The sequence below is a fragment of the Schistocerca cancellata genome, chromosome 10, assembly GCF_023864275.1.
Source record: "Schistocerca cancellata isolate TAMUIC-IGC-003103 chromosome 10, iqSchCanc2.1, whole genome shotgun sequence".
Taxonomy (NCBI): Eukaryota; Metazoa; Arthropoda; class Insecta; order Orthoptera; family Acrididae; genus Schistocerca; species Schistocerca cancellata.
Window position 1 is genome coordinate 208,991,528 of NC_064635.1, and position 25,620 is coordinate 209,017,147.

A 25,620-nucleotide genomic window follows, 5' to 3' on the forward strand; every position below is an offset into this window, starting at 1 on the left:
CTTACCAAACAAAAGCACTGGCAGGTCGATAGACACACAAACAAACACAAACATACACACAAAATTCTAGCTTTCGCAACCAACGGTTGCCTCGTCAGGAAAGAGGGAAGGAGAGGGAAAGACAAAAGGATTTGGGTTTTAAGGGAGAGGGTAAGGAGTCATTCCAATCCCGGGAGCGGAAAGACTTACCTTAGGGGGAAAAAAGGACAGGTATACACTCGCGCACACACACACATATCCATCCGCATATACACAGACACAAGCAGACATTTGTAAAGGCAAAGAGTTTGGGTAGAGATGTTAGTCGGGGCGGAAGTACAGAAGCAAAGATGATGTTGAAAGACAGGTGAGGTATGAGCGGCGGCAAATTGAAATTAGAAATTAGCGGAGATTGAGGCCTGGCGGATAGCGAGAAGAGAGGATATGCTGAAGGGCAAGTTCCCATCTCCGGAGTTCTGACAGGTTGGTGTTAGTGGGAAGTATCCAGATAACCCGGACGATGTAACACTGTGCCAAGATGTGCTGGCCGTGCACCAAGGCATGTTTAGCCACAGGGTGATCCTCATTACCAACAAACACTGTCTGCCTGTGTCCCTTCATGCGAATGGACAGTTTGTTGCTGGTCATTCCCACATAGAACGCTTCACAGTGTAGGCAGGTCAGTTGGTAAATCACATGGGTGCTTTCACACGTGGCTCTGCCTTTGATCGTGTACACCTTCCGGGTTACAGGACTGGAATAGGTGGTGGTGGGAGGGTGCATGGGACAGGTTTTACACCGGGGGCGGTTACAGGGGTAGGAGCCAGAGGGTAGGGAAGGTGGTTTGGGGATTTCATAGGGATGAACTAAGAGGTTACGAAGGTTAGGTGGACGGCGGAAAGACGGAAAGACACTCTTGGTGGAGTGTGAAATCCTCCCCACTCCACCAAGAGTGTCTTTCCGCCATCCACCTAACCTTCGTAACCTCTTAGTTCATCCCTATGAAATCCCCAAACCACCAAACCATCTTCCCTACCCTCTGGCCCCCAGTGTAAAACCTGTCCCATGCACCCTCCCACCACCACCTATTCCAGTCCTGTAACCCGGAAGGTGTACACGATCAAAGGCAGAGCCACGTGTGAAAGCACCCACGTGATTTACCAACTGACCTGCCTACACTGTGAAGCGTTCTATGAGGGAATGACCAGCAACAAACTGTCCATTCGCATGAATGGACACAGGCAGACAGTGTTTGTTGGTAATGAGGATCACCCTGTGGCTAAACATGCCTTGGTGCACGGCCAGCACATCTTGGCACAGTGTTACACCGTCCGGGTTATCTGGATACTTCCCACTAACACCAACCTGTCAGAACTCCGGAGATGGGAACTTGCCCTTCAGCATATCCTCTCTTCTCGCTATCCGCCAGGCCTCAATCTCCGCTAATTTCTAATTTCAATTTGCCGCCGCTCATACCTCACCTGTCTTTCAACATCATCTTTGCTTCTGTACTTCCGCCCCGACTAACATCTCTGCCCAAACTCTTTGCCTTTACAAATGTCTGCTTGTGTCTGTGTATATGCGGATGGATATGTGTGTGTGTGTGCGAGTGTATACCTGTCCTTTTTTCCCCCTAAGGTAAGTCTTTCCACTCCCAGGATTGGAATGACTCCTTAACCTCTCCCTTAAAACCCAAATCCTTTTGTCTTTCCCTCTCCTTCCCTCTTTCCTGACGAGGCAACCGTTGGTTGCGAAAGGTAGAATTTTGTGTGTATGTTTGTGTTTGTTTGTGTGTCTATCGACCTGCCAGCGCTTTTGTTTGGTAAGTCTCATTATCTTCCTTTTTAGATATATCTTAATTTTTTAATTAATAATCACTGTTTCATTAAATACTTTACACTTATGATTATGATAATTGTTTTGTCAATATGGAAGAATTTGTTTTATACATGTGGTTTTATTCTTAAGCTTTTTATACTGGTTTTTACAAAATTTTATGTTTTACTTTGTCAGGTTAGATTTCTAGTATTTTCACTTTTTATGTCAATTTTTAGTATGGACCTAATTCCAAATACAGTACGTTAGTACATTTTATTGTCAGATGCTTCCCTTGCCATGTGAAGTAATTGTAACTAATGACTATGCATAGTGCTTTACAATACTGGTTAACCGTGTACCCTAGCTAAGCACCCTTTGCTGCCCTCAGTTATTTTGTGTATATACCAGATGCATTCTAATCATCACCAGCACTTAATATGTACCTACATCTTTAGTTTGACTTCATATTATGTCAGCATATTTTATGGTTCGTATGGCTGGCATACGTGGCTGTTAATCATGTAAACACTTTTTGTCTTTCTTATGTAGCACTAGGCTTTTATAGATTTAGTGTCAGCAAACTGAACTTAGTTGGTTATACCCTGTTTCTGTCTGTAACAGATCTGAAGAGGCAGTAGCCGAAACCGATAGTAATGAAGTACAAAAGTTTGTGTGAAGAAGCTGGACATGTAAAATGTATTGCATCAGTTACAATTGCTGCTTTCATCATTGTTCTTGGTCATTCACTTCTCCCAGTAAGAAAAGTAAATGATTTCAAGCATCATATTTTTCTGATCTGTTTTATTTTTTACCTTTAGACAAATGATTCAACAAAACATTTTAATTGCTTTTTTCAATTTTTTTTCAGACAGCACGAAATCTATTAAAATATCAATCATAATTCTATTAATATAGAGTATATAAATAACAGAAAGCAAATGAGATGTCGATTGAGAATTTAAAGCATATCAGTCTGATGGATTTTCTTGATTACCCTGAGTACTGTCAAGAAGTTAAACCTTTTCTAGAATGAATTTTCACTCTGCAGTGGAGTGTATGCTGATTTGAAACTCCCTGGCAGATTGCTGGACAGGGACTCAAACCTGTGATCTGTGCCATTCGTAGGTAAGTGCTCTACCGACTGAGCTATCTGAGCCCAGCTCATCACCTGCCATCATAGCTTTAGTCCTGTCAATACCCCATATCTCCTACCCTCTGAACTTACAACCTTTCGTCCAGGAGAGCTACCCCCAAGATATGCAGGAGAACTGTGAAGTTTGAAAGGTAGAATATGAGATACTGATGGAAGTAAAGCTGTGAGGGAGGGTTGTGAGTCATGCTTGGATTGCTCAGTCAGATGAGCACTTACCCACAAAAAGCAAAGGTCCCAGGTTTGAGTCCCAGTCTGCCAGGAACTTTCAATTAAACCACCTTTTGAAAAACTAGACCTCATGCTCATCAATTTGATACAATGTTTGTCCATTTACAACTGTTTGGCTATTAAAATTAGGACAAAAAGCCACTGAGCAATTCACAGGGAGTTACTGTTATCAGTCCTCTAGAGCATTAGACCAATTACAAGGAGAGAGACTGGCTGACCAATCATACCTTCAGGAGGTGAAATGCATTCTCTGAACAGATATGCTTAAAGGTAGGAAAACTATGCCCTGTTTTTAGAACTGTCAGTTGCTTCTCACAGAGGAAATGTTTAGCTATTGGGGAACCTTGGAAAGGTTCATGAAGTATGCTTCATGACATGAGGTAGGCTGAGTGAGTAAAGCACCTAACTCTACCTTTTTGCTGTCAGCCAAGTAGCACGCTAATAAACTTGCCTCTTATATGGACTAACCTCAATAAAGCATTTCATCCCACTGACATATGGGCCAGAGTCCTGCAACATCTACCCACTTGTCATTTAAAAAAAGTAAAAGCATGTGATGCACTCTTCCCATCACACAGGGCTGCAGATTCCTTGACTTGCGCCATAGGGTGGTGGGGTTTCGGGTTCCGCTGGATAGGTCAGGAGTCCACTACACACAACAAGCGGCTACACGGGTAGCAGGGGTTGTGTGGCATGGGCTGGGCAGTTTTTTAGGTTAGATGGCCTCGGGCAAGTACAGAAAGGGCAACAGCCTCAACGGGTGCGGGGCAAAGTCAGGACATGCGGGGACCAAGCAGCAATCGGTATTGTAATTGTAAACTGTCGAAGCTACATTGGTAAAGCACCAGAACTTCAAGCGCTGATAGAAAGCACCGAAGCTGAAATCGTTATAGGTACAGAAAGCTGGCTGAAGCCAGAGATAAATTCTACCGAAATGTTTACGAAGGTACAGACGGTGTTTAGAAAGGATAGATTGCATGCAACCGGTGGTGGAGTGTTCGTCGCTGTTAGTAGTAGTATATCCTGTAGTGAAGTAGAAGTGGATAGTTCCTGTGAATTATTATGGGTGGAGGTTACACTCAACAACCGAGCTAGGTTAATAATTGGCTCCTTTTACCGACCCCCCGACTCAGCAGCATTAGTAGCAGAACAACTGAGAGAAAATTTGGAATACATTTCACATAAATTTTCTCAGCATGTTATAGTCTTAGGTGGAGATTTCAATTTACCAGATATAGACTGGGACACTCAGATGTTTAGGACAGGTGGTAGGGACAGAGCATCGAGTGACATTATACTGAGTGCACTATCCGAAAATTACCTCGAGCAATTAAACAGAGAACCGACTCGTGGAGATAACATCTTGGACCTACTGATAACAAACAGACCCGAACTTTTCGACTCTGTATGTGCAGAACAGGGAATCAGTGATCATAAGGCCGTTGCAGCATCCCTGAATATGGAAGTTACTAGGAATATAAAAAAAGGGAGGAAGGTTTATCTGTTTAGCAAGAGTAATAGAAGGCAGATTTCAGACTACCTAACAGATCAAAACATAATTTCAGTTCCGACACTGACAATGTTGAGTGTTTATGGAGAAAGTTCAAGGCAATCGTAAAATGCGTTTTAGACAGGTATGTGCCGAGTAAAACTGCGAGGGACGGGAAAAACCCACCGTGGTACAACAACAAAGTTAGGAAACTACTGCGAAAGCAAAGAGAGCTTCACTCCAAGTTTAAATGCAGCCAAAACCTCTCAGACAAACAGAAACTAAACGATGTCAAAGTTAGCGTAAGGAGGGCTATGCTGAATTCGAAAGTAAAATACTAGGTACCGACTTGACAGAAAATCCTAGGAAGTTCTGGTCTTACGTTAAATCAGTAAAAGGCTCGAAGCAGCATATCCAGACACTCCGGGATGATGATGGCATTGAAACAGAGGATGACACGCATAAAGCTGAAATACTAAACACCTTTTTCCAAAGCTGTTTCATAGAGGAAGACCGCACTGCAGTTCCTTCTCTAAATCCTCGCACAAACGAAAAAATGGCTTACATCGAAATAAGTGTCCAAGGAATAGAAAACGAACTGAAATCACTCAACAGAGGAAAGTCCACTGGACCTGGCGGGACGCCAATTCGATTCTACACAGAGTACGCGAAAGAACTTGTCCCCCTTTTAACAGCTGTGTGCCGCAAGTCTCTAGAGGAACGGAAGGTTCCAAATGATTGGAAAAGTGCACAGGTAGTCCCAGTCTTCAAGAAGGGTCGTCGAGCAGATGCGCAAAACTATAGACCTATATCTCTGATGTCGATCTGTTGTAGAATTTTAGAACATGTTTTTTGCTCGAGTATCACGTCGTTTTTGGAAACTCAGAATCTACTATGTAGGAATCAACATGGATTCCGGAAACAGCGATCATGTGAGACCCAACTCGCTTTATTTGTTCATGAGACCCAGAGAATATTAGATACAGGCTCCCAGGTAGATGCTATTTTTCTTGACTTCCGGAAGGCGTTCGATACAGTTCCGCACTGTCGCCCGATAAACAAAGTAAGAGCCTACGGAACATCAGACCAGCTGTGTGGCTGGATTGAAGAGTTCTTAGCAAACAGAACACAGCATGTTGTTATCAATGGAGAGATGTCTACAGACGTTAAAGTAACCTCTGGCATGCCACAGGGGAGTGTTATGGGACCATTGCTTTTCACAATATATATAAATGACCTAGTAGATAGGTAAAAGGTATCAGATAGATTATATAATGGTAAGACAGACATTGAGGAACCAGGTTTTAAATTGTAAGACATTTCCAGCGGCAGATGTGGACTCTGACCACAATCTATTGGTTATGAACTGTAGATTAAAACTGAAGAAACTGCAAAAAGGTGGGAATTTAAGGAGATGGGACCTGGATAAACTGAAAGAACCAGAGGTTGTAGAGAGTTTCAGGGAGAGCATAAGAGAACAATTGACAGGAATGGGGGAAAGAAATACAGTAGAAGAAGAATGGGTAGCTTTGAGGGATGAAGTAGTGAAGGCAGCAGAGGATCAAGTAGGTAAAAAGACGAGGGCTAGTAGAAATCCTTGGGTAACAGAAGAAATATTGAATTTAATTGATGATAGGAGAAAATATAAAAATGCAGTAAATGAAGCAGGCAAAAAGGAATACAAACGTTTCAAAAATGAGATTGACAGGAAGTGCAGAATGGCTAACCAAGGATGGCTAGAGGACAAATGTAAGGATGTAGAGGCTTATCTCACTAGGGGTAAGATAGATATTGCCTACAGGAAAATTAAAGAGACCTTTGGAGATAAGAGAACCACTTGTATGAACATCAAGAGCTCAGATGGAAACCCAGTTCTAAGCAAAGAAGGGAAAGCAGAAAGGTGGAAGGAGTATATAGAGGGTCTATACAAAGGCGATGTACTTGAGGACAATATTATGGAAATGGAAGAGGATGTAGATGAAGATGAAATGGGAGATACGATACTGCGTGAAGAGTTTGACAGAGCACTGAAAGACCTGAGTCGAAACAAGGCCCCTGGAGTAGACAACATTCCAGTAGAACTACTGACGGCCTTGGGAGAGCCAGTCCTGACAAAACTCTACCATCTGGTGAGCAAGATGTATGAAACAGGCGAAATACCCTCAGACTTCAAGAAGAATACAATCATTCCAATCCCAAAGAAAGCAGGTGTTGACAGATGTGAAAATTACCGAACAATCAGTTTAATAAGCCACAGCTACAAAATACTAACACGAATTCTTTACAGACGAATGGAAAAACTAGTAGAAGCCAACCTCGGGGAAGATCAGTTTGGATTCCGTAGAAATACTGGAACACGTGAGGCAATACTGACCTTATGACTTATCTTAGAAGAAAGATTAAGGAAAGGCAAACCTACGTTTCTAGCATTTGTAGACTTAGAGAAAGCTTTTGACAATGTTGACTGGAATACTCTCTTTCAAATTCTAAAGGTGGCAGGGGTAAAATACAGGGAGCGAAAGGCTATTTACAATTTGTACAGGAACCAGATGGCAGTTATAAGAGTCGAGGGGCATGAGAGGGAAGCAGCGGTTGGGAAGGGAGTGAGACAGGGTTGCAACCTCTCCCCAATGTTATTCAATCTGTATATTGAGCAAGCAGTAAAGGAAACAAAAGAAAAATTTGGAGTAGGTATTAAAATCCATGGAGAACAAATAAAAACTTTGAGGTTCGCCGATGACATTGTAATTCTGTCAGAGACAGCAAAGGACTTGGAAGAACAGTTGAACGGAATGGATGGTGTCTTGAAGGGAGGATATAAGATGAACATCAACAAAAGCAAAACGAGGATAATGGAATGTAGTCAAATTAAGTCGGGTGATGCTGAGGGTATTAGATTAGGAAATGAGACACTTAAAGTAGTAAAGGAGTTTTGCTATTTGGGGAGCAAAATAACTGATGATGGTCGAAGTAGAGAGGATATAAAATGTAGACTGGCAATGGCAAGGAAATCGTTTCTGAAGAAGAGAAATTTGTTAACATCGACTATAGATTTAAGTGTCAGGAAGTCATTTCTGAAAGTATTTGTATGGAGTGTAGCCATGTATGGAAGTGAAACATGGACGGTAAATAGTTTGGACAAGAAGAGAATAGAAGCTTTTGAAATGTGGTGCTACAGAAGAATGCTGAAGATTAGATGGGTAGATCACATAACCAATGAGGAAGTATTGAATAGGATTGGGGAGAAGAGAAGTTTGTGGCACAACTTGACCAGAAGAAGGGATCGGTTGGTAGGACATGTTCTGAGGCATCAAGGGATCACCAATTTAGTATTAGAGGGCAGCGTGGAGGGTAAAAATTGTAGAGGGAGACCAAGAGATGAATACACTAAACAGATTCAGAAGGATGTAGGTTGCAGTAGGTACTGGGAGATGAAGAAGCTTGCACAGGATAGAGTAGCATGGAGAGCTGCATCAAACCAGTCTCAGGACTGAAGACAACAACAACAACAGTAGATAGTGTTGGAAGTTCCATGCGGCTTTTCGCGGATGATGCTGTAGTATACAGAGAAGTTGCAGCTTTAGAAAATTGTAGCGAAATGCAGGAAGATCTGCAGCGGATAGGCACTTGGTGCAGGGAGTGGCAACTGACCCTTAACATAGACAAATGTAATGTATTGTGAATACATAGAAAGAAGGATCCTTTATTGTATGATTACATGATAGCGGAACACACACTGGTAGCAGTTACTTCTGTAAAATATCTGGGAGTATGCGTGCAGAACGATTTGAAGTGGAATTATCATATAAAATTAATTGTTGGTAAGGTGGGTACCAGGTTGAGATTCATTAGGAGAGTCCTTAGAAAATGTAGTCCATCAACAAAGGAGGTGGCTTACAAAACACTCGTTCGACCTATACTTGAGTATTGCTCATCAGTGTGGAATCCGTACCAGATCGGGTTGACGGAGGAGATAGAGAAGATCCAAAGAAGAGCGGCGCGTTTCGTCACAGGGTTATTTGGTAACCGTGATAGCATTACGGAGATGTTTAACAAACTCAAGTGGCGGACTCTGCAAGAGAGGCGCTCTGCATCGCGGTGTAGCTTGCTCACCAGGTTTCGAGAGGGTGCGTTTCTGGATGAGGTATTGAATATATTGCTTCCCCCTACTTATACCTCCCGAGGAGATCACGAATGTAAAATTAGAGAGATTAGAGTGCGCACAGAGGCTTTCAGACAGTCGTTCTTCCCGCGAACCATACCCAACTGGAACAGGAAAGGGAGGTAATGACAGTGGCACGTAAAGTGCCCTCCGCCACACACCGTTGGGTGGTTTGTGGAGTATAAATGTAGATGTAGATGTAGATGTGAAGAAGGGAAAACAAGTAACTTCTCTAGGGAAGGCTTTTTTCATCAGCTGGCCAGTCAGAACAGATTTATCTTTTGAAAGGAAACGCTACTTACTTTGAAGCACTGTGGCATCAGAAAACAATACAAAAAACTTCTCCAGTTACAATGGTGCCTGGCCCCAAAGTAAAAGGAGCCAAATGTTGGTCCTGTCATGCAGGTGTTACACATTATTTTTCAAGTTGCAAAATTTCACCAAGTGTTAGAGCACTTTAGAACATATTGTTATTTATCACAACTCAGTGAATTTAGTACTACAGTCAGGAAGATGCATACGTGAAGTGCTGGCATGTCAAAAACTTACTTGTGAGGTGAGGCAAGTTGTGAAGCTATGCAGCCACTTTTAACACTGATAAATGGCATTTCATCAGTTGCTGGAATCTGCCAACACTGGGCTGCCCTCAGCATAATACAGCATGACAGATCGCAAAAGAGCATGGTAGATTCTCTGGAAATTTGGAAGTGATTACCTCTAAAATATCTAACTCAGCTGTGTTGTTATGTTTATCAAGCATTCATACACAGACTACTGCCAAACATCCTGTCACAATATCCTCTAATAGAAAATAGAATGTGCCCCTACTTACAGCAACAACCTCTATATAGAATAAACCTTTTCCTGTGAGTACCTAGTGAGTTTAATAAAGCTAATTTCTTCACCTTGCAATTCTCCTTCCTTCCAAGTAGTGAGGATACAGAATTTTTATGAAATTAACTTTAGGACATTCTTGTAAGTGCTAGAGGCGCAGTGTGCGCACCGTCATATATAAATGAGCAAGTGTGTGTCTAATTAATGTTATTGTAAAAGTTATCAGTTTTGAATAATATACTGGTGCGTCATTTTAATATATAGGATATTTTGTGTCAGTGCAAATATTTGTTTTGTATTGCATTTTTATTTGAGGTTGTATTGTTACAAATATTCAATAAAATGTGAAATACTGAAAAAGTTTCTTGAAATTATATAAATTATATTTTGTTGTAAAGTAATTAGATGAACTCGTAAACGACTATAAATTTGTATGAAAATTGTAGTATACAAGTTGGATGGTGGTCAGAAGTAAGGCAGCTACATTGACTCCAGTGGTGGTCATGTGACCTACTTTATAAGTAAGCAAGCTCAGCAGAACATGAGGTCTTTGGTCACTGGTCCTCAGTTTGGTAAGTTATCTTTTGGGTGGCGTATGTGCCACAAATTTAACACATTTAGAAATATGATTTTGTTAACTTAGAGATACGGTGAACAAGAGGACTTGTGTAGCTTTTCAGACTTTCAATATTGACATGATTTCTATGATATTGTGCCATAAATAATTGCAATTTTAATGAACATTACTCCTAAGAAGTCGAGAGTGTTGCTAAAAACTATCTTTTAATATGTATGAGACCACCATGCAAAACTCTGTGCTGTGCTGATATAATTCAGTGGACATGTTATCATTCACTAACTTGTCTCTCTACCTACACAAGGTAACATGAATTCTTCACACTGTGGAATAATAAGGGCTTTAGAGTGTTGGTGTGTACCCAGCCCCTTTTGATCGAGCAACACAATTTGTTAACGGCTGCACATTGGCCTTACTTGCTGAGGTGCGCTACACGGAAACTCAGAGTAGCGAATAGTACGCACCCGGGTCTTGTGTAATGCCCAGAGGGACTATCAAAATCTTACAGGACAAGACTGACCACTGAAGTAACAAATGACAGTGGATAACATTGTTACTGATAAACTTTGCATGATTTGAATAAGTATGATTTAAGTCTCCTCTCAAAATGCATACCTCTAATTGGTTATGTATTAAATGTTTGTGATTACATGAACTACTTGGAATTCATTCAATTAGTAACTAATGTACCAAGATTAAAGCTATATCAAGATTTTTTGTGGTTTTGTCACCCAGAATGCTCTCAAACTCTACAAGGGGCAGTTGTAAGAAATATAAAAGTTACACACTATTTTTCGTCTTTCCACCACACATGTAAATAGATCTTGTCCTCACTAGTAAACTACAAAATATCCTAAGAAATCTGTAGAAGTATTAGTGTGCCAATACCCTGGAAGATTCCAGAGGCAAAACCCAGTAATTTGCAAGAATCAGTGCACATTGAAGTTGCAGACATTTGACTCTGTTGAGTCTCGAAGAGGGAAATACAAATATTGTTTTATACTTTGACATTGTTTTATACTTTGACAGTGGAATGTCAGCTGCAAAGAGTAAAATATTATGCAACAAATGTACATGTATCATGTGATTGGGTTCTCTTACATAGAGTGGGTCAATACCACATTTGAGTGATACAATGAAAGGCTTGGAAATTTGTTGGGAGTATGGATTGCTTCCAAAGTTGTGATGTATGAAACTGTGTGTGCAGTCATGCCACAAATTCAGGTACCCTGTGCAAGAAAGAAGTCAAAGTTTAGAATCCTTATTAGATCAAGTGCAAAATATGCAGGAGGTAAGTGCCAAAATAAGTATTCAGCATAGAATCATAGAATCACATTGGATAAGAAACTGTATTTTGGAGGAGACTGTGATGGCAGTCACATTACTCTCAAACTCCGGCTTGACTCAAAGTGAAGTGAATTCATTTCTTGTGCACTGCACTAAGCACTTTTTTTGAAGGATAATTATACTTTCTGTCATCATTACTATAAAATCTAACAATTAAAAATCCAGAATGGAATGTAATAATATTGTAAAAACGAAAGTTGCTACTCACCATATAGCAGAGATACTGAGTTGCAGATAGGCACAACAAAAAAACTGTCACAAATATAGCTTTTGGCCAGTACGGCCTTCATCAGAATTTGACAGGAAACACACACATACACACTCATGCAAACGAAACCCCAACTCATGTACACATTGTGTGGGTGAATTGCATTTGCATGAGTGCGTACATGTGTGTTTCCGTCTAATTCTAACGAAGGCCTTCCTGGCTGAAAGCTATATTTGTGACAGTCTTTTTGTCATGTCTATCTGTGACTCAGCATCTCCACTATATGGTGGGTAGCAACTTCCCTTTTCACAATTTTGTTGTTATAAAATCTGTAATCTATCACAGAACTAAATTAAATACAAAAAATATACCTTCAAGCTTGTACTTTTTTAGTGTGTATTACCTATTAAGATATATCAAACAATGGAAAATCCAGGATGGAATGTAACTTATTAGAGGCAGAAAGTTGCTAATCACCATACAGTGGAGATGCTGAGTTCCAGATAGGCACAAGAAAGATGGAAGACTCAAAAAAGGCATATTCGATGGCCGAGATCAAGAAGATCGTGCCAAATTATAGAAGGAATCGAGAAAACTTCTATCTTGCAAAGGCAGGAGTGAAGCAACCCGCAAAACCTTGTGGCCCGGTGACTGCAGAGGTACCAAAACCATCCCCGACCCAGCCACAGAAACCAACACTGCAACGTAATGAGAGCATCATATCTCAACCGATCTTTGGTGTAGATGTGAGTGTTGTTGCCACTGGTCCAAAACAAAACTTTGCTACTAATTTAAGCAAATTGCCTATCATTGCAGCCGAAACATATGACAACTATCTATCTGACGTCAAGCAACTTGACTGTAAGATAACTTGCGAAGAGGTATCTTACTATGCAACAGGGTTAGCATGTCTGAAGATGATTGACGTCAAGGCTAAGCAAGGTAGACCAGCTTTGACTAGTGCAGAGAAGGATATTCAGAAAGCGACACAGGACATTGAATGGAATGTGCCTCACCCGATCCATGCTTACATCTCCCAAATAGGGAATGTGAATGATGTGATGGGAAAGGAGACAGGGTTGGATCTTCCAGCACTTCCAACCACAGTACTGCAAAACATGGGAGGATACCACACCGCCACAACCTGTTTGAAGAGATACCATCACTAGGAATAGCAGCACATGTGGTGATGGCAGTTGCATCACTGGATGGCGATCCAGTGCCAAACTTTAGAGTAGGAATACCTGCACATTCTCATGTTAACGAGAATTTGTGTGGAAGATTCTCTCTGATTGGGCCAAGGAGAATTGAAACCAAGCACAGACTCAACAGCCATGGAATCACAGCATTCTCACAATTTGTGGCTGGAACTCAATTCCTCCTCAAATACATGCAATCATTTTGTTGTTCCTATCTGTGACTCAGCATCTCCACTATGTGGTGAGTAGCTACGAGGGCTGTTCAGAAAGTAACCTCCGGTTGATTTAAAAAAATACACCAAGTTAAATAAAAATATTTTAATATATACATCTTACAACTACATCTTTGCACTATTTTTCTACATAGTCTCCATAGCGATTGAGGCACTTATCGTATCTCTTCACAAGCTTTGAAATTCCTTCTGCATAAAAATCACCCGCTTGTGCCTGGAGCCAGCCTGTGACCGCATCTTTGAGCTCTTCGTCGTCATCAAACCGCTGTGACCCGAGCCATTTCTTCAAATGCATGAAGAGGTGATAATCACTTGGCGCCAGGTCTGGGCTGTAAGGTGGATGGTTGATAACGTCCCACTTGAAGGACTCAAGAAGGGCCATTGTTCTGCGAGCAGAGTGAGGACGGGCGTTATCGTGCAAAAAAAACAATACCGGAAGTCAGCATACCACGGCGTTTGTTCTGTATAGCCCGTCGTAACTTTTTTATTGTTTCACAGTACACGTCTTGATTAATGGTTGTACCACGTTCCATGAATTCAACCAACAACACCCCTTTGGCATCCCAAAACACCTTGCCATCAGTTTTCTGGCAGAAAAATCTTGCGAGGCTTTTCTTGGTTTGGTAGGCGAATTTGAATGTGCCCACATCTTTGAGTGTTCTTTTGTCTCAGGGTTCACGCACTTAATACAGGTTTCGTCACCGGTCACGATTCTGTTTAACAATGGTTCTCCTTCGTCCTCATAACGTGACAGAAAGTCTAATGCAGAGGCCATTCTTTGAGTTTTGTGGTGGTCGGTAAGAATTTTGGGCACCCATCGTGCACAGAACTTACGGTAACCCAATCTTGCTGTCACTATCTCGTACAAGAGAGTCTTAGAAATCTGTGGAAAACCAGTAGACAACTCCGACATTGAGAAACGTCGATTTTCACGAACTTTTGCATCAACTGTCTGAACGAGTTCGTCAGTCACCAATGATGGTCTACCACTCCTCTCTTCATCATGAACATTTTCTCATCCACTTTTAAATAAACGTACCCATTCACGGACGACTCCTTCACTCATAACTCTGGGTCCGTACATGGCACAAAGCTCACGATGAATAGCTGCTGCAGAATATCCTTTGGCTGTAAAAAACCTTATGACAGCACGCACTTCACATTTGGCGGGGTTTTCTATTGCAGCACACATTTCAAACTGCCACAAAAACTAAACTAGCGCAGGTACGACGTTCACTCGACCACGGCTTGATGCCAACTGACCTGTTGAGTGCGTGAACGCACAGATGGCGTCACTACTCCCCCCACAACCCGCACTGTCACCGATCGGAGGTTACTTTCTGAACCGCCCTCGTATTAAGATATATCTAACATAAATGTACCAGTAATAAATAATGGCAGTAAGTGGCTGGTTTTCTGGGCTCAAAATTTTTCGAGTTTGACAGTTTTTCCAAGTGGGAAAAAAAAATTGCAACACCAAACACAGGGTACAATTCATGCATACTAGGGGTTAGTGATTCATTTGTCACAGTCATCAGCAATCAGAAGAGATTCAGGAGGCCTGCCTGTGCAGGCACCTATTTTGACACAGCAGGCAGTAACTGTGCCGAATTTAGAGCTGAATAGTGTTTGCAACATTCACTTTACTGTACAACTGTGCCCCACAACCGAATACATACTACTGTCAAACAGCTTCAGCCATGTCTACAGTGTTGTACTGTGGGCCTGTGGGATGCCAGAGGGACATACTGACTGATTCCCTCATGTGTCGGTCACAACGTATCAGTGGTTTGTCGCAATTTTCAGAAGTGGTCTGCAGAATATTCTCACACCTGTACACCAGGTTTTGGACATCCACTCAGTACAGATGTGAGTCAAGATTGACACACAACACGAGCCACAGTGGCTGACTGAATGTCACGGAGGGACGGAATCTGTGCTCATGTCGGACTTGCTCTGTGCTGAAGTCGGATTGTGATCATGTGTGCCACTGTCACCGCGACCTCACCAAACGTGGCTACCCCGGGAATAGTCAGCTGGAGAGTGGAATGCCACTCTGTCGTCACCAGTGATAAGAGTGGGTGCCATCTGTATGGTGCGGACCTGATGAGCTATCTATCCCACAGCACATTTGCCAGTGACACAAAACTACCCTCCCTGGCTTTACAGTGTGGGGAGGCATTAGTTACAACTCATGGTCATTTTGGGTGTTTCTGCAAAGTAACTATATTGCCCAGGCTGTTATCACTGTACTACTGCCATTTTTTTGGCAGGAAGGTGATGTGCTTTTTCAGCAGGACAGCGCACATTCACATACGACTACTGTGATGCAAAGTGCTCTTCGTGGTGTACGGCAACTGCCCCGGCCAGCTAGATCACCAGATCTCCGACCAATTGAACACGTGTGGGGCATTATGAAGCAGGAATTTACTCATTCTCTGGAGCCAACAAGAACTATTGCCAAATTGCAACAGAAGGCACAAGACACTCAGGAGAATATATTGCAGGATGCCATTTGACACCTTTGTGAGACTGCACATCTGCGCTGCTGCCCTTGTGGGGTACAATGTGTAATGATGTGTCTGTTTGGGCAATGTTTACTGTGACATATATGCTTCATTTGGTCTGAATTTCTTTTAATTTACTCCTACAATGATGAACTACCTGTGTACATCTAAATCTATATTCTGCAAACCACCATTAGGTGCATGCCAGAGGGTACATCCCACTGTACCACTTATTAGGATTTCTTCTCGTTCCATTCAAGTACAAAGTCCGGGAAGAATAACTGATTGAATGCCTCTGTGCGTGCAGTAATTATTCTAATGTTATTCTCATGATCCCTTTGTAGTAAATTCCTAGAATCATCATTTAAAAACGATTCTCGAAACTTTGTCAATAGACTTTATCGGGATAGTTTGCATCTATCTTCGGAAGTCTTCCAGTTTGGTTCCTTCACTACCTCTACGACACTCTCCCACAGATTAAATAAACCTGTGACTATTCACTCTACCCTTCTCTGTATACATTCAATATCTCGTTTTATTCCTATTTGGTATGGGCCCCACACACTTTAGCAATATTCTAGGATGAGTCACCTGAGTGATTTGTAAGCAATCTACTTTGTAGACAGATTGCACTTCCCCAGTATTCTACCAATAAACCAAATTTTACTACCTGCCTTGGCCACGACTGAGCCTACGTGAATGTTCCATTTTGTATCCCTATAAAGTGTCAGACCCGAGTATTCGGATGAGTTGGTTGATTCTGTGTTTCAAAACTTTACACCACTCTGAAATATCATCAAGAGCTGGCTGATTATTTAGGCAGTTTCTTTCAGATAGTACTTCATTACAGATAACCGCATCATCTTCAGAAAACCTGATTTTACTATTAATATTGTCTGCAAGGACATCAATATACACAATGTGAACAGCAAAGGTCCCAACAACTCACTTCCCTAGGGCACAACCAAAGTTACTTCCACATCTGACGACGGCTCTCCGTCTGAGATAATGTGCTGTGTCCTCCCTAGCAAAAACACCTCAATCTGGTCACACATTTCACTCAATAACCCATACGACCATACTTTTGACAATAAGCATAGGTGTGGTATGGAGATAGCTTTTTGGAAATGGAGAAATACTGCATCTACCTGACTGTCTCGATCCAAAGCTTTCAGTATGTCACGTGAGAAAAGTGTGAACTGGGTTTTGTACGATCTACATTTTTGAAAACCGTGCCAGTTGACATCAAGGCGGGCATTCTGTTTGAGACACCTCATAATACTTGAGCTCAGAATATGTTCTAATATTGTACAACAAATCAATATCAAGGATATTAGATGGCAATTTTATGGATCACTTCTACTACTCTTCTTGTAGACAGATGTAACCTGTGCCTTTTTCCAAGAACTGGGTAAGGTTTTTTTGTTCAAGGGATCTACGACAGATTATAGTTAGAAGAGGGGCTAACTCAGGCACAAATTCACTATAGAATCTGGCAGGAATTTCATTGCGGCCTTGAGCTTGTTCAGTTTTTAATGATTTCAGCTATTTCTCAATACTACTGATACTGACAATAATACTTATTTCATTCATTTTTTTCAATGGAACAAGGATTAAACTGGTGCAATTCTCCTGCGATTTCCTATGGAAAGGGCATTTGAAAACAGAGTTATGCATTTCAGCTTTTGCTTTGTTATCCTCAATTTCAATCCATGTCTAGGGGCTGGACACTAACTTTGGTGCCATTAACAGCTTTTACATACAACCAGAATTTCTTTAGGTTATGTGAAAGATCATTTGACAATATTCTGCTACAGAAGTCACTGAAGGCATCTTGAGAGCCAAATGCGTTTCATTCAGCATCTCTCTATTTATAGCCCTATGTTCTGTTTCTTTAGAAGTTTCTTTACAATGGCCACCTAACATGGAGATTCCCTACCTTTTACTGGCTGTTGTACTGGGTACATATCTATCCAGCAAGTGGTCAACAGTCCTTTTAAGCCTGAGCCGTAATTCATTTACATACTGCTGCTATGAGCTGAAAGTTTCAAGTTCCTCATTGCAATACGATACTACTGGGTTTTTATCTAGATTATCGAACTTGTATATCTTTCTGCTGTTTTAGTTGTCCTTTGTAATTTGGTAAACATTGTTGCCACAGCTGGGTCACGGTCACTGATACCAGTTTCGATGTGGACATTCTCAAAGAGGCTGGGGCTATCACTTCACTTGTCAACAAAAGACCTTGTTGTTCTGGAGGGTGTTGCATTTTTTTCCAGCAGTGTATAATGTAGATACAAAGTTTATCAATTAGTTACGTGACCCATACACTATATAGTATTACTATTTATTCCAACATTACAAATGCAAAAACTGAATAAATACTCTAGCACGTTTGCCTTCTGGAGTGAGCATCCATGCTGAAACCACCACCAATGATGCGTGGCTTGCCACGGGCCTGGTTGTTAATAGCATGTGGTAGTACAGTAATTGTCTCTGTGACCTCAGAAACCACTTGTGTCTGTGTGACCCCCACCTCCATGTGGAAACCTGTCTTCTTTTCATAAGCCATCTGTTCTTTCCTCTTCATCTCCTTCTGTTTCTGTAAAAGGCACAATTATTATAACACCAAAGCCACTAAGCCAAAGAGAAATAACCAATTACTGAACAATTTCAATGGTTGTATAATTATCAAAATTGAACATAAATACATCATCTCATCACTCTCACTGGTATATTCGGAGATTTTAATGTCGACATTTGATTGCATGTGCCACCTAGTAAAAATATGTCTGTTACAACTCCTCACAATACGGGACATCTTCCTGTGGAAGACATGAGAGTGTGACCTGCCCTGTATACCTACCTGGTAGATCCTATTACAGTCTTTTCACTGGCATGTCCTACCCTATCAGAGACAGGATTATCTCTGAATGCAGTCATATCACAAGTTAACAGTATCATAACTTCTGAACTGAATTTTATGGAGACATAACCACTAACTAGCTGTTCTACTGAACGAATGTCCAATGAAAAATTGTAGCTGAGAGCTAAAGTGATCTTCTGTCGGCAAAACGTGCCGCTTAATGGCTGCTTCACAATCTGTGCCATTTGGTTCTTTCTTCCCTATACACACTTCTATAAATTACATGCAATACCTGACAAAAGCCTGAAGCACCCAGAAAGGAGGAAGAAAAAGAAATGAAACTTTACAGCTCAACAGGGTAGCTAATGTTATTTCAGCAATTACAAAACACTGCCAAGTTTACTAAGAACTTGGTAGTACAGATCCACTTATTAGTATGAATTTGCACCACCTCTGCCCTGGAAGCATACTTAGTTTACCTGGGACGATGTCATAAGGCGATTTTATCCTCTCTCGAGGTAAGCTGGCCCACAACTGTTGTGAGTTGTCCTCGATATCTCGGATATCGACTGGGATGTAGTTGATATCTGGAATGGTACCAGATGTGTTCTATTGGGGACAGATCTGGAGATCTTGCTGCCCACGAGAACGCAACAACATTGTGCAGACAGTTCGTGAGGTACGTGCCATGTGCAGGTGAGCATTATCCTGTTGAAGAATGGCATCACAATACTGTCACACGAGAGGTGACACACGAGGATGCAGGACATCCGTGACATACTTTTGTGTTGTCAAATTTCCCTCGATCATTCCTGCTGTGACCTAGAGTCGTACCCAATGGCTCCTGACACCGTGACACTGACACTTCTGTGCTTCACCAAAATGTTAGGAGAGTGAGACTTCTCCTCAGGTCCCTGCCATACTAACTGATGACAAGTCTTCTCGAGTAGTGCACCACCTCAATTTATACCGAACGTAATGTGACACCATTTCATTAGCAACCCATGCTTCCCTGCAATGGAACCTTTCCCGCACAGATATTTGTGTCGAGTTGTTAACAGCAGTCTACACTCAAGACTGTAATTCCCTAGTCCAGCTGCTGCTTATTTCTGACCGACGGTGCATGACAACACAAAACGTAGTGAGGAGCCTATTACTCCTTCTCAGATGGCAGGTGCTCAGTGGACAACATACTGACCCCCCCCCCCCCCTCCCGTGTCAGTCAGAGGTCAACCGGAACCTCGACAATGAGTACCCCTACCCTCACATTCCCAGCAGTCTGATATTGGGTCACTGTAATGCCTGAATGCCCCACAAATGTCAATAGTGCACAAATCGACCAATCAGCCAAATGGAAACCCAGAATGATCTCTTTTGAAGTCTGTCAGGTGCCGACAATGTTGTCTCTCATAGATATGCGGCACCTCACTGTCGTCACTCGTCATACGACAATCCTCATGCTCCTTATGTGCCCGACCAGGCCCAGTAACGACACAAAAAGTGAACAACACTAGTCTACCTGTCACGGAGAATAGCAATTCTAATTGACATCCAACCGTGTCTTTTGTGTGTGTCACACTTCAGGCAGTGTAGTGCTAAAAAGCACAGTGATAGTTTATGATTAATACAAAGTATACGTTCTATTTGTACGTGTTGCCTGTCATTTGCAAGTGTATATCTCAACTCGCTCCGTATCCCTTAAAGCTCTCTTTCTCAATAGAATCTATAGAACACAGTGAGTGAACGAATGAATGTAGACACCATTCTCTGAATCCACAAATGTGTATAGATAACCTGCAGATCCCCTTATACTGCTATTTTCAATGATACGATAATCCCCACAGACCATTAGGTTGTCCACTATAGCATGGTACATGCTGCCATTACCATCACAACACAAAAATAGCTGCATCTGGAGTGATGCTGCAACCAGGAAGAGTGGACTGATGATGAAAGGCATCATATTGAGTTGAGCAATGAATTGCAGTTCTGCACTGCTCTGGATGATCATCATCAGGGCATGCAACAGTGACCTGGGGAGAGGCCCCATTCTCCCAACGTGTCGGAGAGTCAAAGCAGTGTTACTCTCGGTTTCGTAATGTCGGGAGTCGTCGGGCACAACTTCAGGTCACAGCTGGCAGTGACTGTGGTGACTCCGATTTCGCAACAGTGCATCACGGACATCCCACATCCTCACGTGTTACCAATCGTGTGACAGTACAGTGGTGCCATTTTTCGACAGACACAGTGCTTGTCGACATGTGGCAGAACTGTCTGCACAAAGTAGAGGTACTTCCACGACCAGAAGGTTCCCCAGTTTGGCACACGTGGGACCAGCTCGGATATCAACACTACCCCAGTGCCAGTATACAGGATATGAAGGACCAGTTACAACAGTTGTGGGCCAGCTCACCTCTGATACACCCATTTAATACCTTTCCCGACCAGTCAGCACATGCATCCTGCGCAGACCGAATGCAATGTCATACCGATAAATTCCTTGTTAAGTTTTACTCCATTCTGTAATCACTGAAAGAACATCAGATACCCTCTCGATCCATGAAGTTTCAATTCGTTTCCTTCTGACCTCCCTTCCTTGGTGCTTCATGTTTTTGTCAGGTGGTCTACTTGTACTAATGTCAGCTTAATGTAACACAGTAAATTAACGACGAAACAACCCTGAAAAAAGCTACTGGTGTTTATCTTCCATTAAAAACTTAATATTTACTTTATTAGTTTGGTATTTTTCAAAGAAATAGTAACCAACACCTGTAAACACTCAGGCTTGTCGATAGTGTACACTGCTTGTGATGTGGCTTACATTGATTGTTGCTCTGTGCTGTGTAGCTAGCAGAATGTTTCAGTCCCTGAATCTAGATATTCAGCTGACATGTAGAAGAAATGGATAATGAGGTACATTTTTAGTTTTCTTTCGTATTGGTTGTGATTCCTAATTTCTTACTTTATGTTGGATGGGACCTTGTTGAACACCTTTGTATCAATATAACTTCAATCTGAACTCTAGACAAGCAGGCAAACTCTACACGAATGTTATTTTTATGTCTTTTACTGTAATAGAGCAAATCACAGTTCAGCAGAAAATGATTTTTATCGTGAGCAACAAAACGCATTACACAGCAAATGCAGTGGGTAGTGAACGTAATAATTCCAAGATCCTTATAGAGCCCTTTGTAAGAAGTCCTATTATCTTCTTTACACAGTTTGCTTAGTTCTTGCATCTGCTGCATAAGTGCAGGGTGTTCAGGTTAAACATGTAATATTATCAAATGTAATAACTTGAAAAGTAATTGAGATATTTAATGATGGTATGTTTCTACAAGTATGGTAACCCAAAAACAAATTTTTTTACACATCTAACACACCTCGATAAGCACACCATTAATGGGGTGAAAGACATCTAATGTATATACCCCTTCACTCCGAGCATTTTTCAGTATTGTACATGTAACATTTGCGATAGCCGCACAACTGCAATGGCACGTGTCTGATAGATCACCTTGCACCTTCTGCTGTGGAATCCACATGGCTACTGATGCACACAGACTGCTGAAAACAAACACTGAAAATATTCTGACTTAACAAACATTTAGATAAAAACCACCAATAAACATCTCAATTACGTTTCAAGTTATTTTAGATTATTATTGAAGATGTCCAACACAGGTGAAATGCATTGTTAATCAAATACAGCTAAGACTTGCTTTTAATTCAAATATTCTACATACAATTACTGTACCAGATGGCCAACTGGCATGAAAGATATTTTATGTCACAAGCAGAATTTGGGGAACAGACCAAACATGAAATGTTGTATGCTAATAATGTGCAATCAAATCTATTTCTAAAATTCTTCAGTTATTCAGAAGTGTATGTTGGAGTTAGTTGGTTCATGCCTAGTGTCCAATAATCATTTAATTACATTACTCTTTTACAAAAACCAGTAAGCTATTAATTATTTATATAATAATTTGAACTTGTACTTATATAATGGATGTGTAATTTTTCAGTAATTTTTAAGTTTAAATTTTTTCCATTCATATTAGCAATTTCTAAATAGTTTTCTCGAATGAGCATTCTGGGACTGACTATTAACAATTTACATGGAAGAGAATAAATCTATACTTGATTATAATTTTTTTTTAAAAAAACCTGGGTGTGTTATATCATACCAATGGATAAGAGAAAGAAAAAATATAGAACTGAACAGTAACATTTTTATTACTTTAGAGAAACCAGTAGAATCCCAGATGCCACCATAAATTGATGGTGACATACTAACTCTGCCATCCAATTTTGTTGACCTAACCCATGGTTGGGCAACTGCATTCAATCTGGTCTGCAGAAGAAATTTCAGATGAACGTAAAATGAATAAACTCTTAAAAACACATGTTTTGAGGCATAATTTGTTGGTATGATATCTTGGGAAGGAGATGCCTTTGATATTGTTGCATTACCCATTCAACATTAATTTCACAGATGATTTCTATGGGTCACCAAAGCATGTGGGTCACCAAAGATTACCCATGCCATATTTAAGGGATGAAGAAGCACTTGATGATGAAAAGACTGTATTTCAACAGTATTTGTTGCAATATCTTGACCATGAGGTATTTCAAAGACATCTGGCTGAAAACAAAAAGATGGGAGTTTTGAATTTCAATCCAGTGAACAGCCTTGAAAGAAAATAAAGAGATATGCTCCAGTATGGTCTAATGATGTACCATCCTGCTTTTACGAACTAACAGACGAGAAAATAAATCAAAATTTATAGGTACCAAAGCAAAAAAATTTTTACTCTAACGTCACTGAAATTTTTGAACAGTTTTTCACAGATGATGTTAATAAAACGATTTGTGAAGAAACAGTTTGTTATGCAACCGAATCAAGCAAAATGCTCATTTACCATAATGTCCGATAACATAAGAGTTTTCATGGAGTTTTTAATTTTGAGTGGCTGTCAAACTTTACCGAGTCAGAAATATTATTGGGCAGATGATGGAGACTTAGGAATATCATTGGGTAAAACTGCTGTGAGTAGGAGCAGGTATTTTGGATCCATTTCAAGACAAGAAAGCAAAACTAGAACACACATGACAAATTCTTCAAAATCAGGTTGTTATTCGATGAGATAAATGAAAATTTAAAAGAATGGGAAACATTTCATGCTGTGTTATCTATAGAAAAACTTACAGTAAGGTATTATAGGCATCACAGCCTAAAGTAATTCATAAAACGAAAGCTTATATGCTTTGAGTATAATCTTTGGGCACCAAGTGGAAGTGACTGTGGAAAAAAATCTTCCTCTTGCTTCATAAGCTATTCCTTTAGGTGAATGAGTTGTGCTCAATACATTAGCTAACTTTAATTCTCCACACGTCAATGATTTCTTTACAATATTGCTTAAAGTATTGAAAGAGAGGTGTTTCAGAGCCAGCATAAAAGTAAGGGAGAGGAGAACTGGAGTGTCCTTTGAAGCCATGCAAGGAAATACAAAAGAAAGAAAGGGGCTATCATGACAATAAATTTGACAAGAAGAATGAGATAGCAGTTGCCAAGTGGAATGACAACAGATGTGTTTCAATGTGCACAAATTTTGACAACATTCAGTATACAGCAAAAGTTAAAAGGATTCTGCATGAAAAAGAAGGAAGTGGTTCAGATTGAGCAGCCAGCATGTCTTCATATCTATACATGAAAGGCAATACACTGACTGACAGACTGACTTATCACCACCCAGCCCAAACCACATAAAGGACAGAAACTTTAAATTTGAACAATGTGTGGAACTTATACCATAGGTGTCATTCAAGAATTGATTTTTCAAAATTGCAACTCTGAGGGAGGCTGAAGGCTATTTTTAAAATGTCACTATTAAGGCAATTTTGATGCCAGGCACACGAAAATTTGTGTTTGGTCTCTCGGTCAGAAATAAAGAAATACATTTTCCAGCATTTTTGGAAATTTAACCCTATGTGATTGAAAGGTTTTTTTGAAAATATATCATTATTAAAGAATTATACAATATTTTTAAAACCACATTTATGAACACTGGTATTTGGCTCCTCAGTAAAAAAAAAAGTGTTTCAGTATTCTGCAAATTGAATCCCTACAGGGGGTGAAACAGGGATGAGATTTTTTTATGAAAATATTGTCCAATGAAAGCATTTTAAAGCTAAATGAATGAAAATTTAAATTTTGCTCCGCAATTAGAAATTAAACAAATATGTTTCATTGTTTTTGAAAGTTCAAACCCTACGGGTGTGACATAGGTGATGAGATTTTTTTATGAAAATATTTTATTATGATAGCATTTTTAAAGCTAAATTTATAAAAATTTAAATTTGGCTTCTGACTTAGAAATTTAAAAAAATGTTTTGCTGTTTTGGGAAATTCAACCCCTATGGGCTGCAATGAGGGATAAAGTTTTTATGGAAATATTTTGTTGTGCAAGCATTTTTGAAGCTATATCTATGAAAAGTTGCATTTGAATCAAACAGTGGAAAATCCAGGACAGAATGCAACAATATTATGAGAAACAAACAATGGAAAATCAAGGATGGAATGTAACAATATTAGAGACTGAAAGTTACTACTCATCATATAGCGGAGATGCTGAGTCGCGATATGCACAACAAAAAGAGTCACACAACTACAGCTTTCAGCCATTAAGGCCTTTGTTAGCAATAGACACACATACACACAGGCACGCAAATGCAACTTGCACACACATCTGCAGTCTCAGACAACTGAAACCAGACTGCGAGCAGCAGCACCGGTGCATGATGGGAGTGGCAAGTGGGTGGGGGAAAAGAGGATGCTGGGGCGGAGAGGGTGAGGGATGGTACGGTGCGGGTGGCGGACAGTGAAGTGGTGCAGTTTAGACAGAGGGCAGGAGAAAAGGTGGGGAGGGTGGGCGGAGGGGGTAAGTAGCAGAAAGAAGAGAAATAAAAAGAACTTAAAAGTCTGGCTGTGGTGGTGAAATGACGGCTGTGTAGTCC

At 40.7% G+C, this 25,620-nt stretch overlaps 1 protein-coding gene across 1 annotated transcript in view; it reads right to left on the reverse strand.

The window, feature by feature from the left end:
- Positions 1-18,120: 18,120 nt before the first annotated feature.
- The window catches only part of LOC126106273 (cilia- and flagella-associated protein 58-like), a 282,413-nt gene continuing 274,913 nt past the window's right edge, over positions 18,121-25,620 (reverse strand). The window contains exon 16 of the mRNA XM_049912496.1: positions 18,121-18,336. Within this exon, the coding sequence (XP_049768453.1) occupies positions 18,121-18,336 (216 nt within the window). The remainder of the gene's footprint in view (positions 18,337-25,620) is intronic.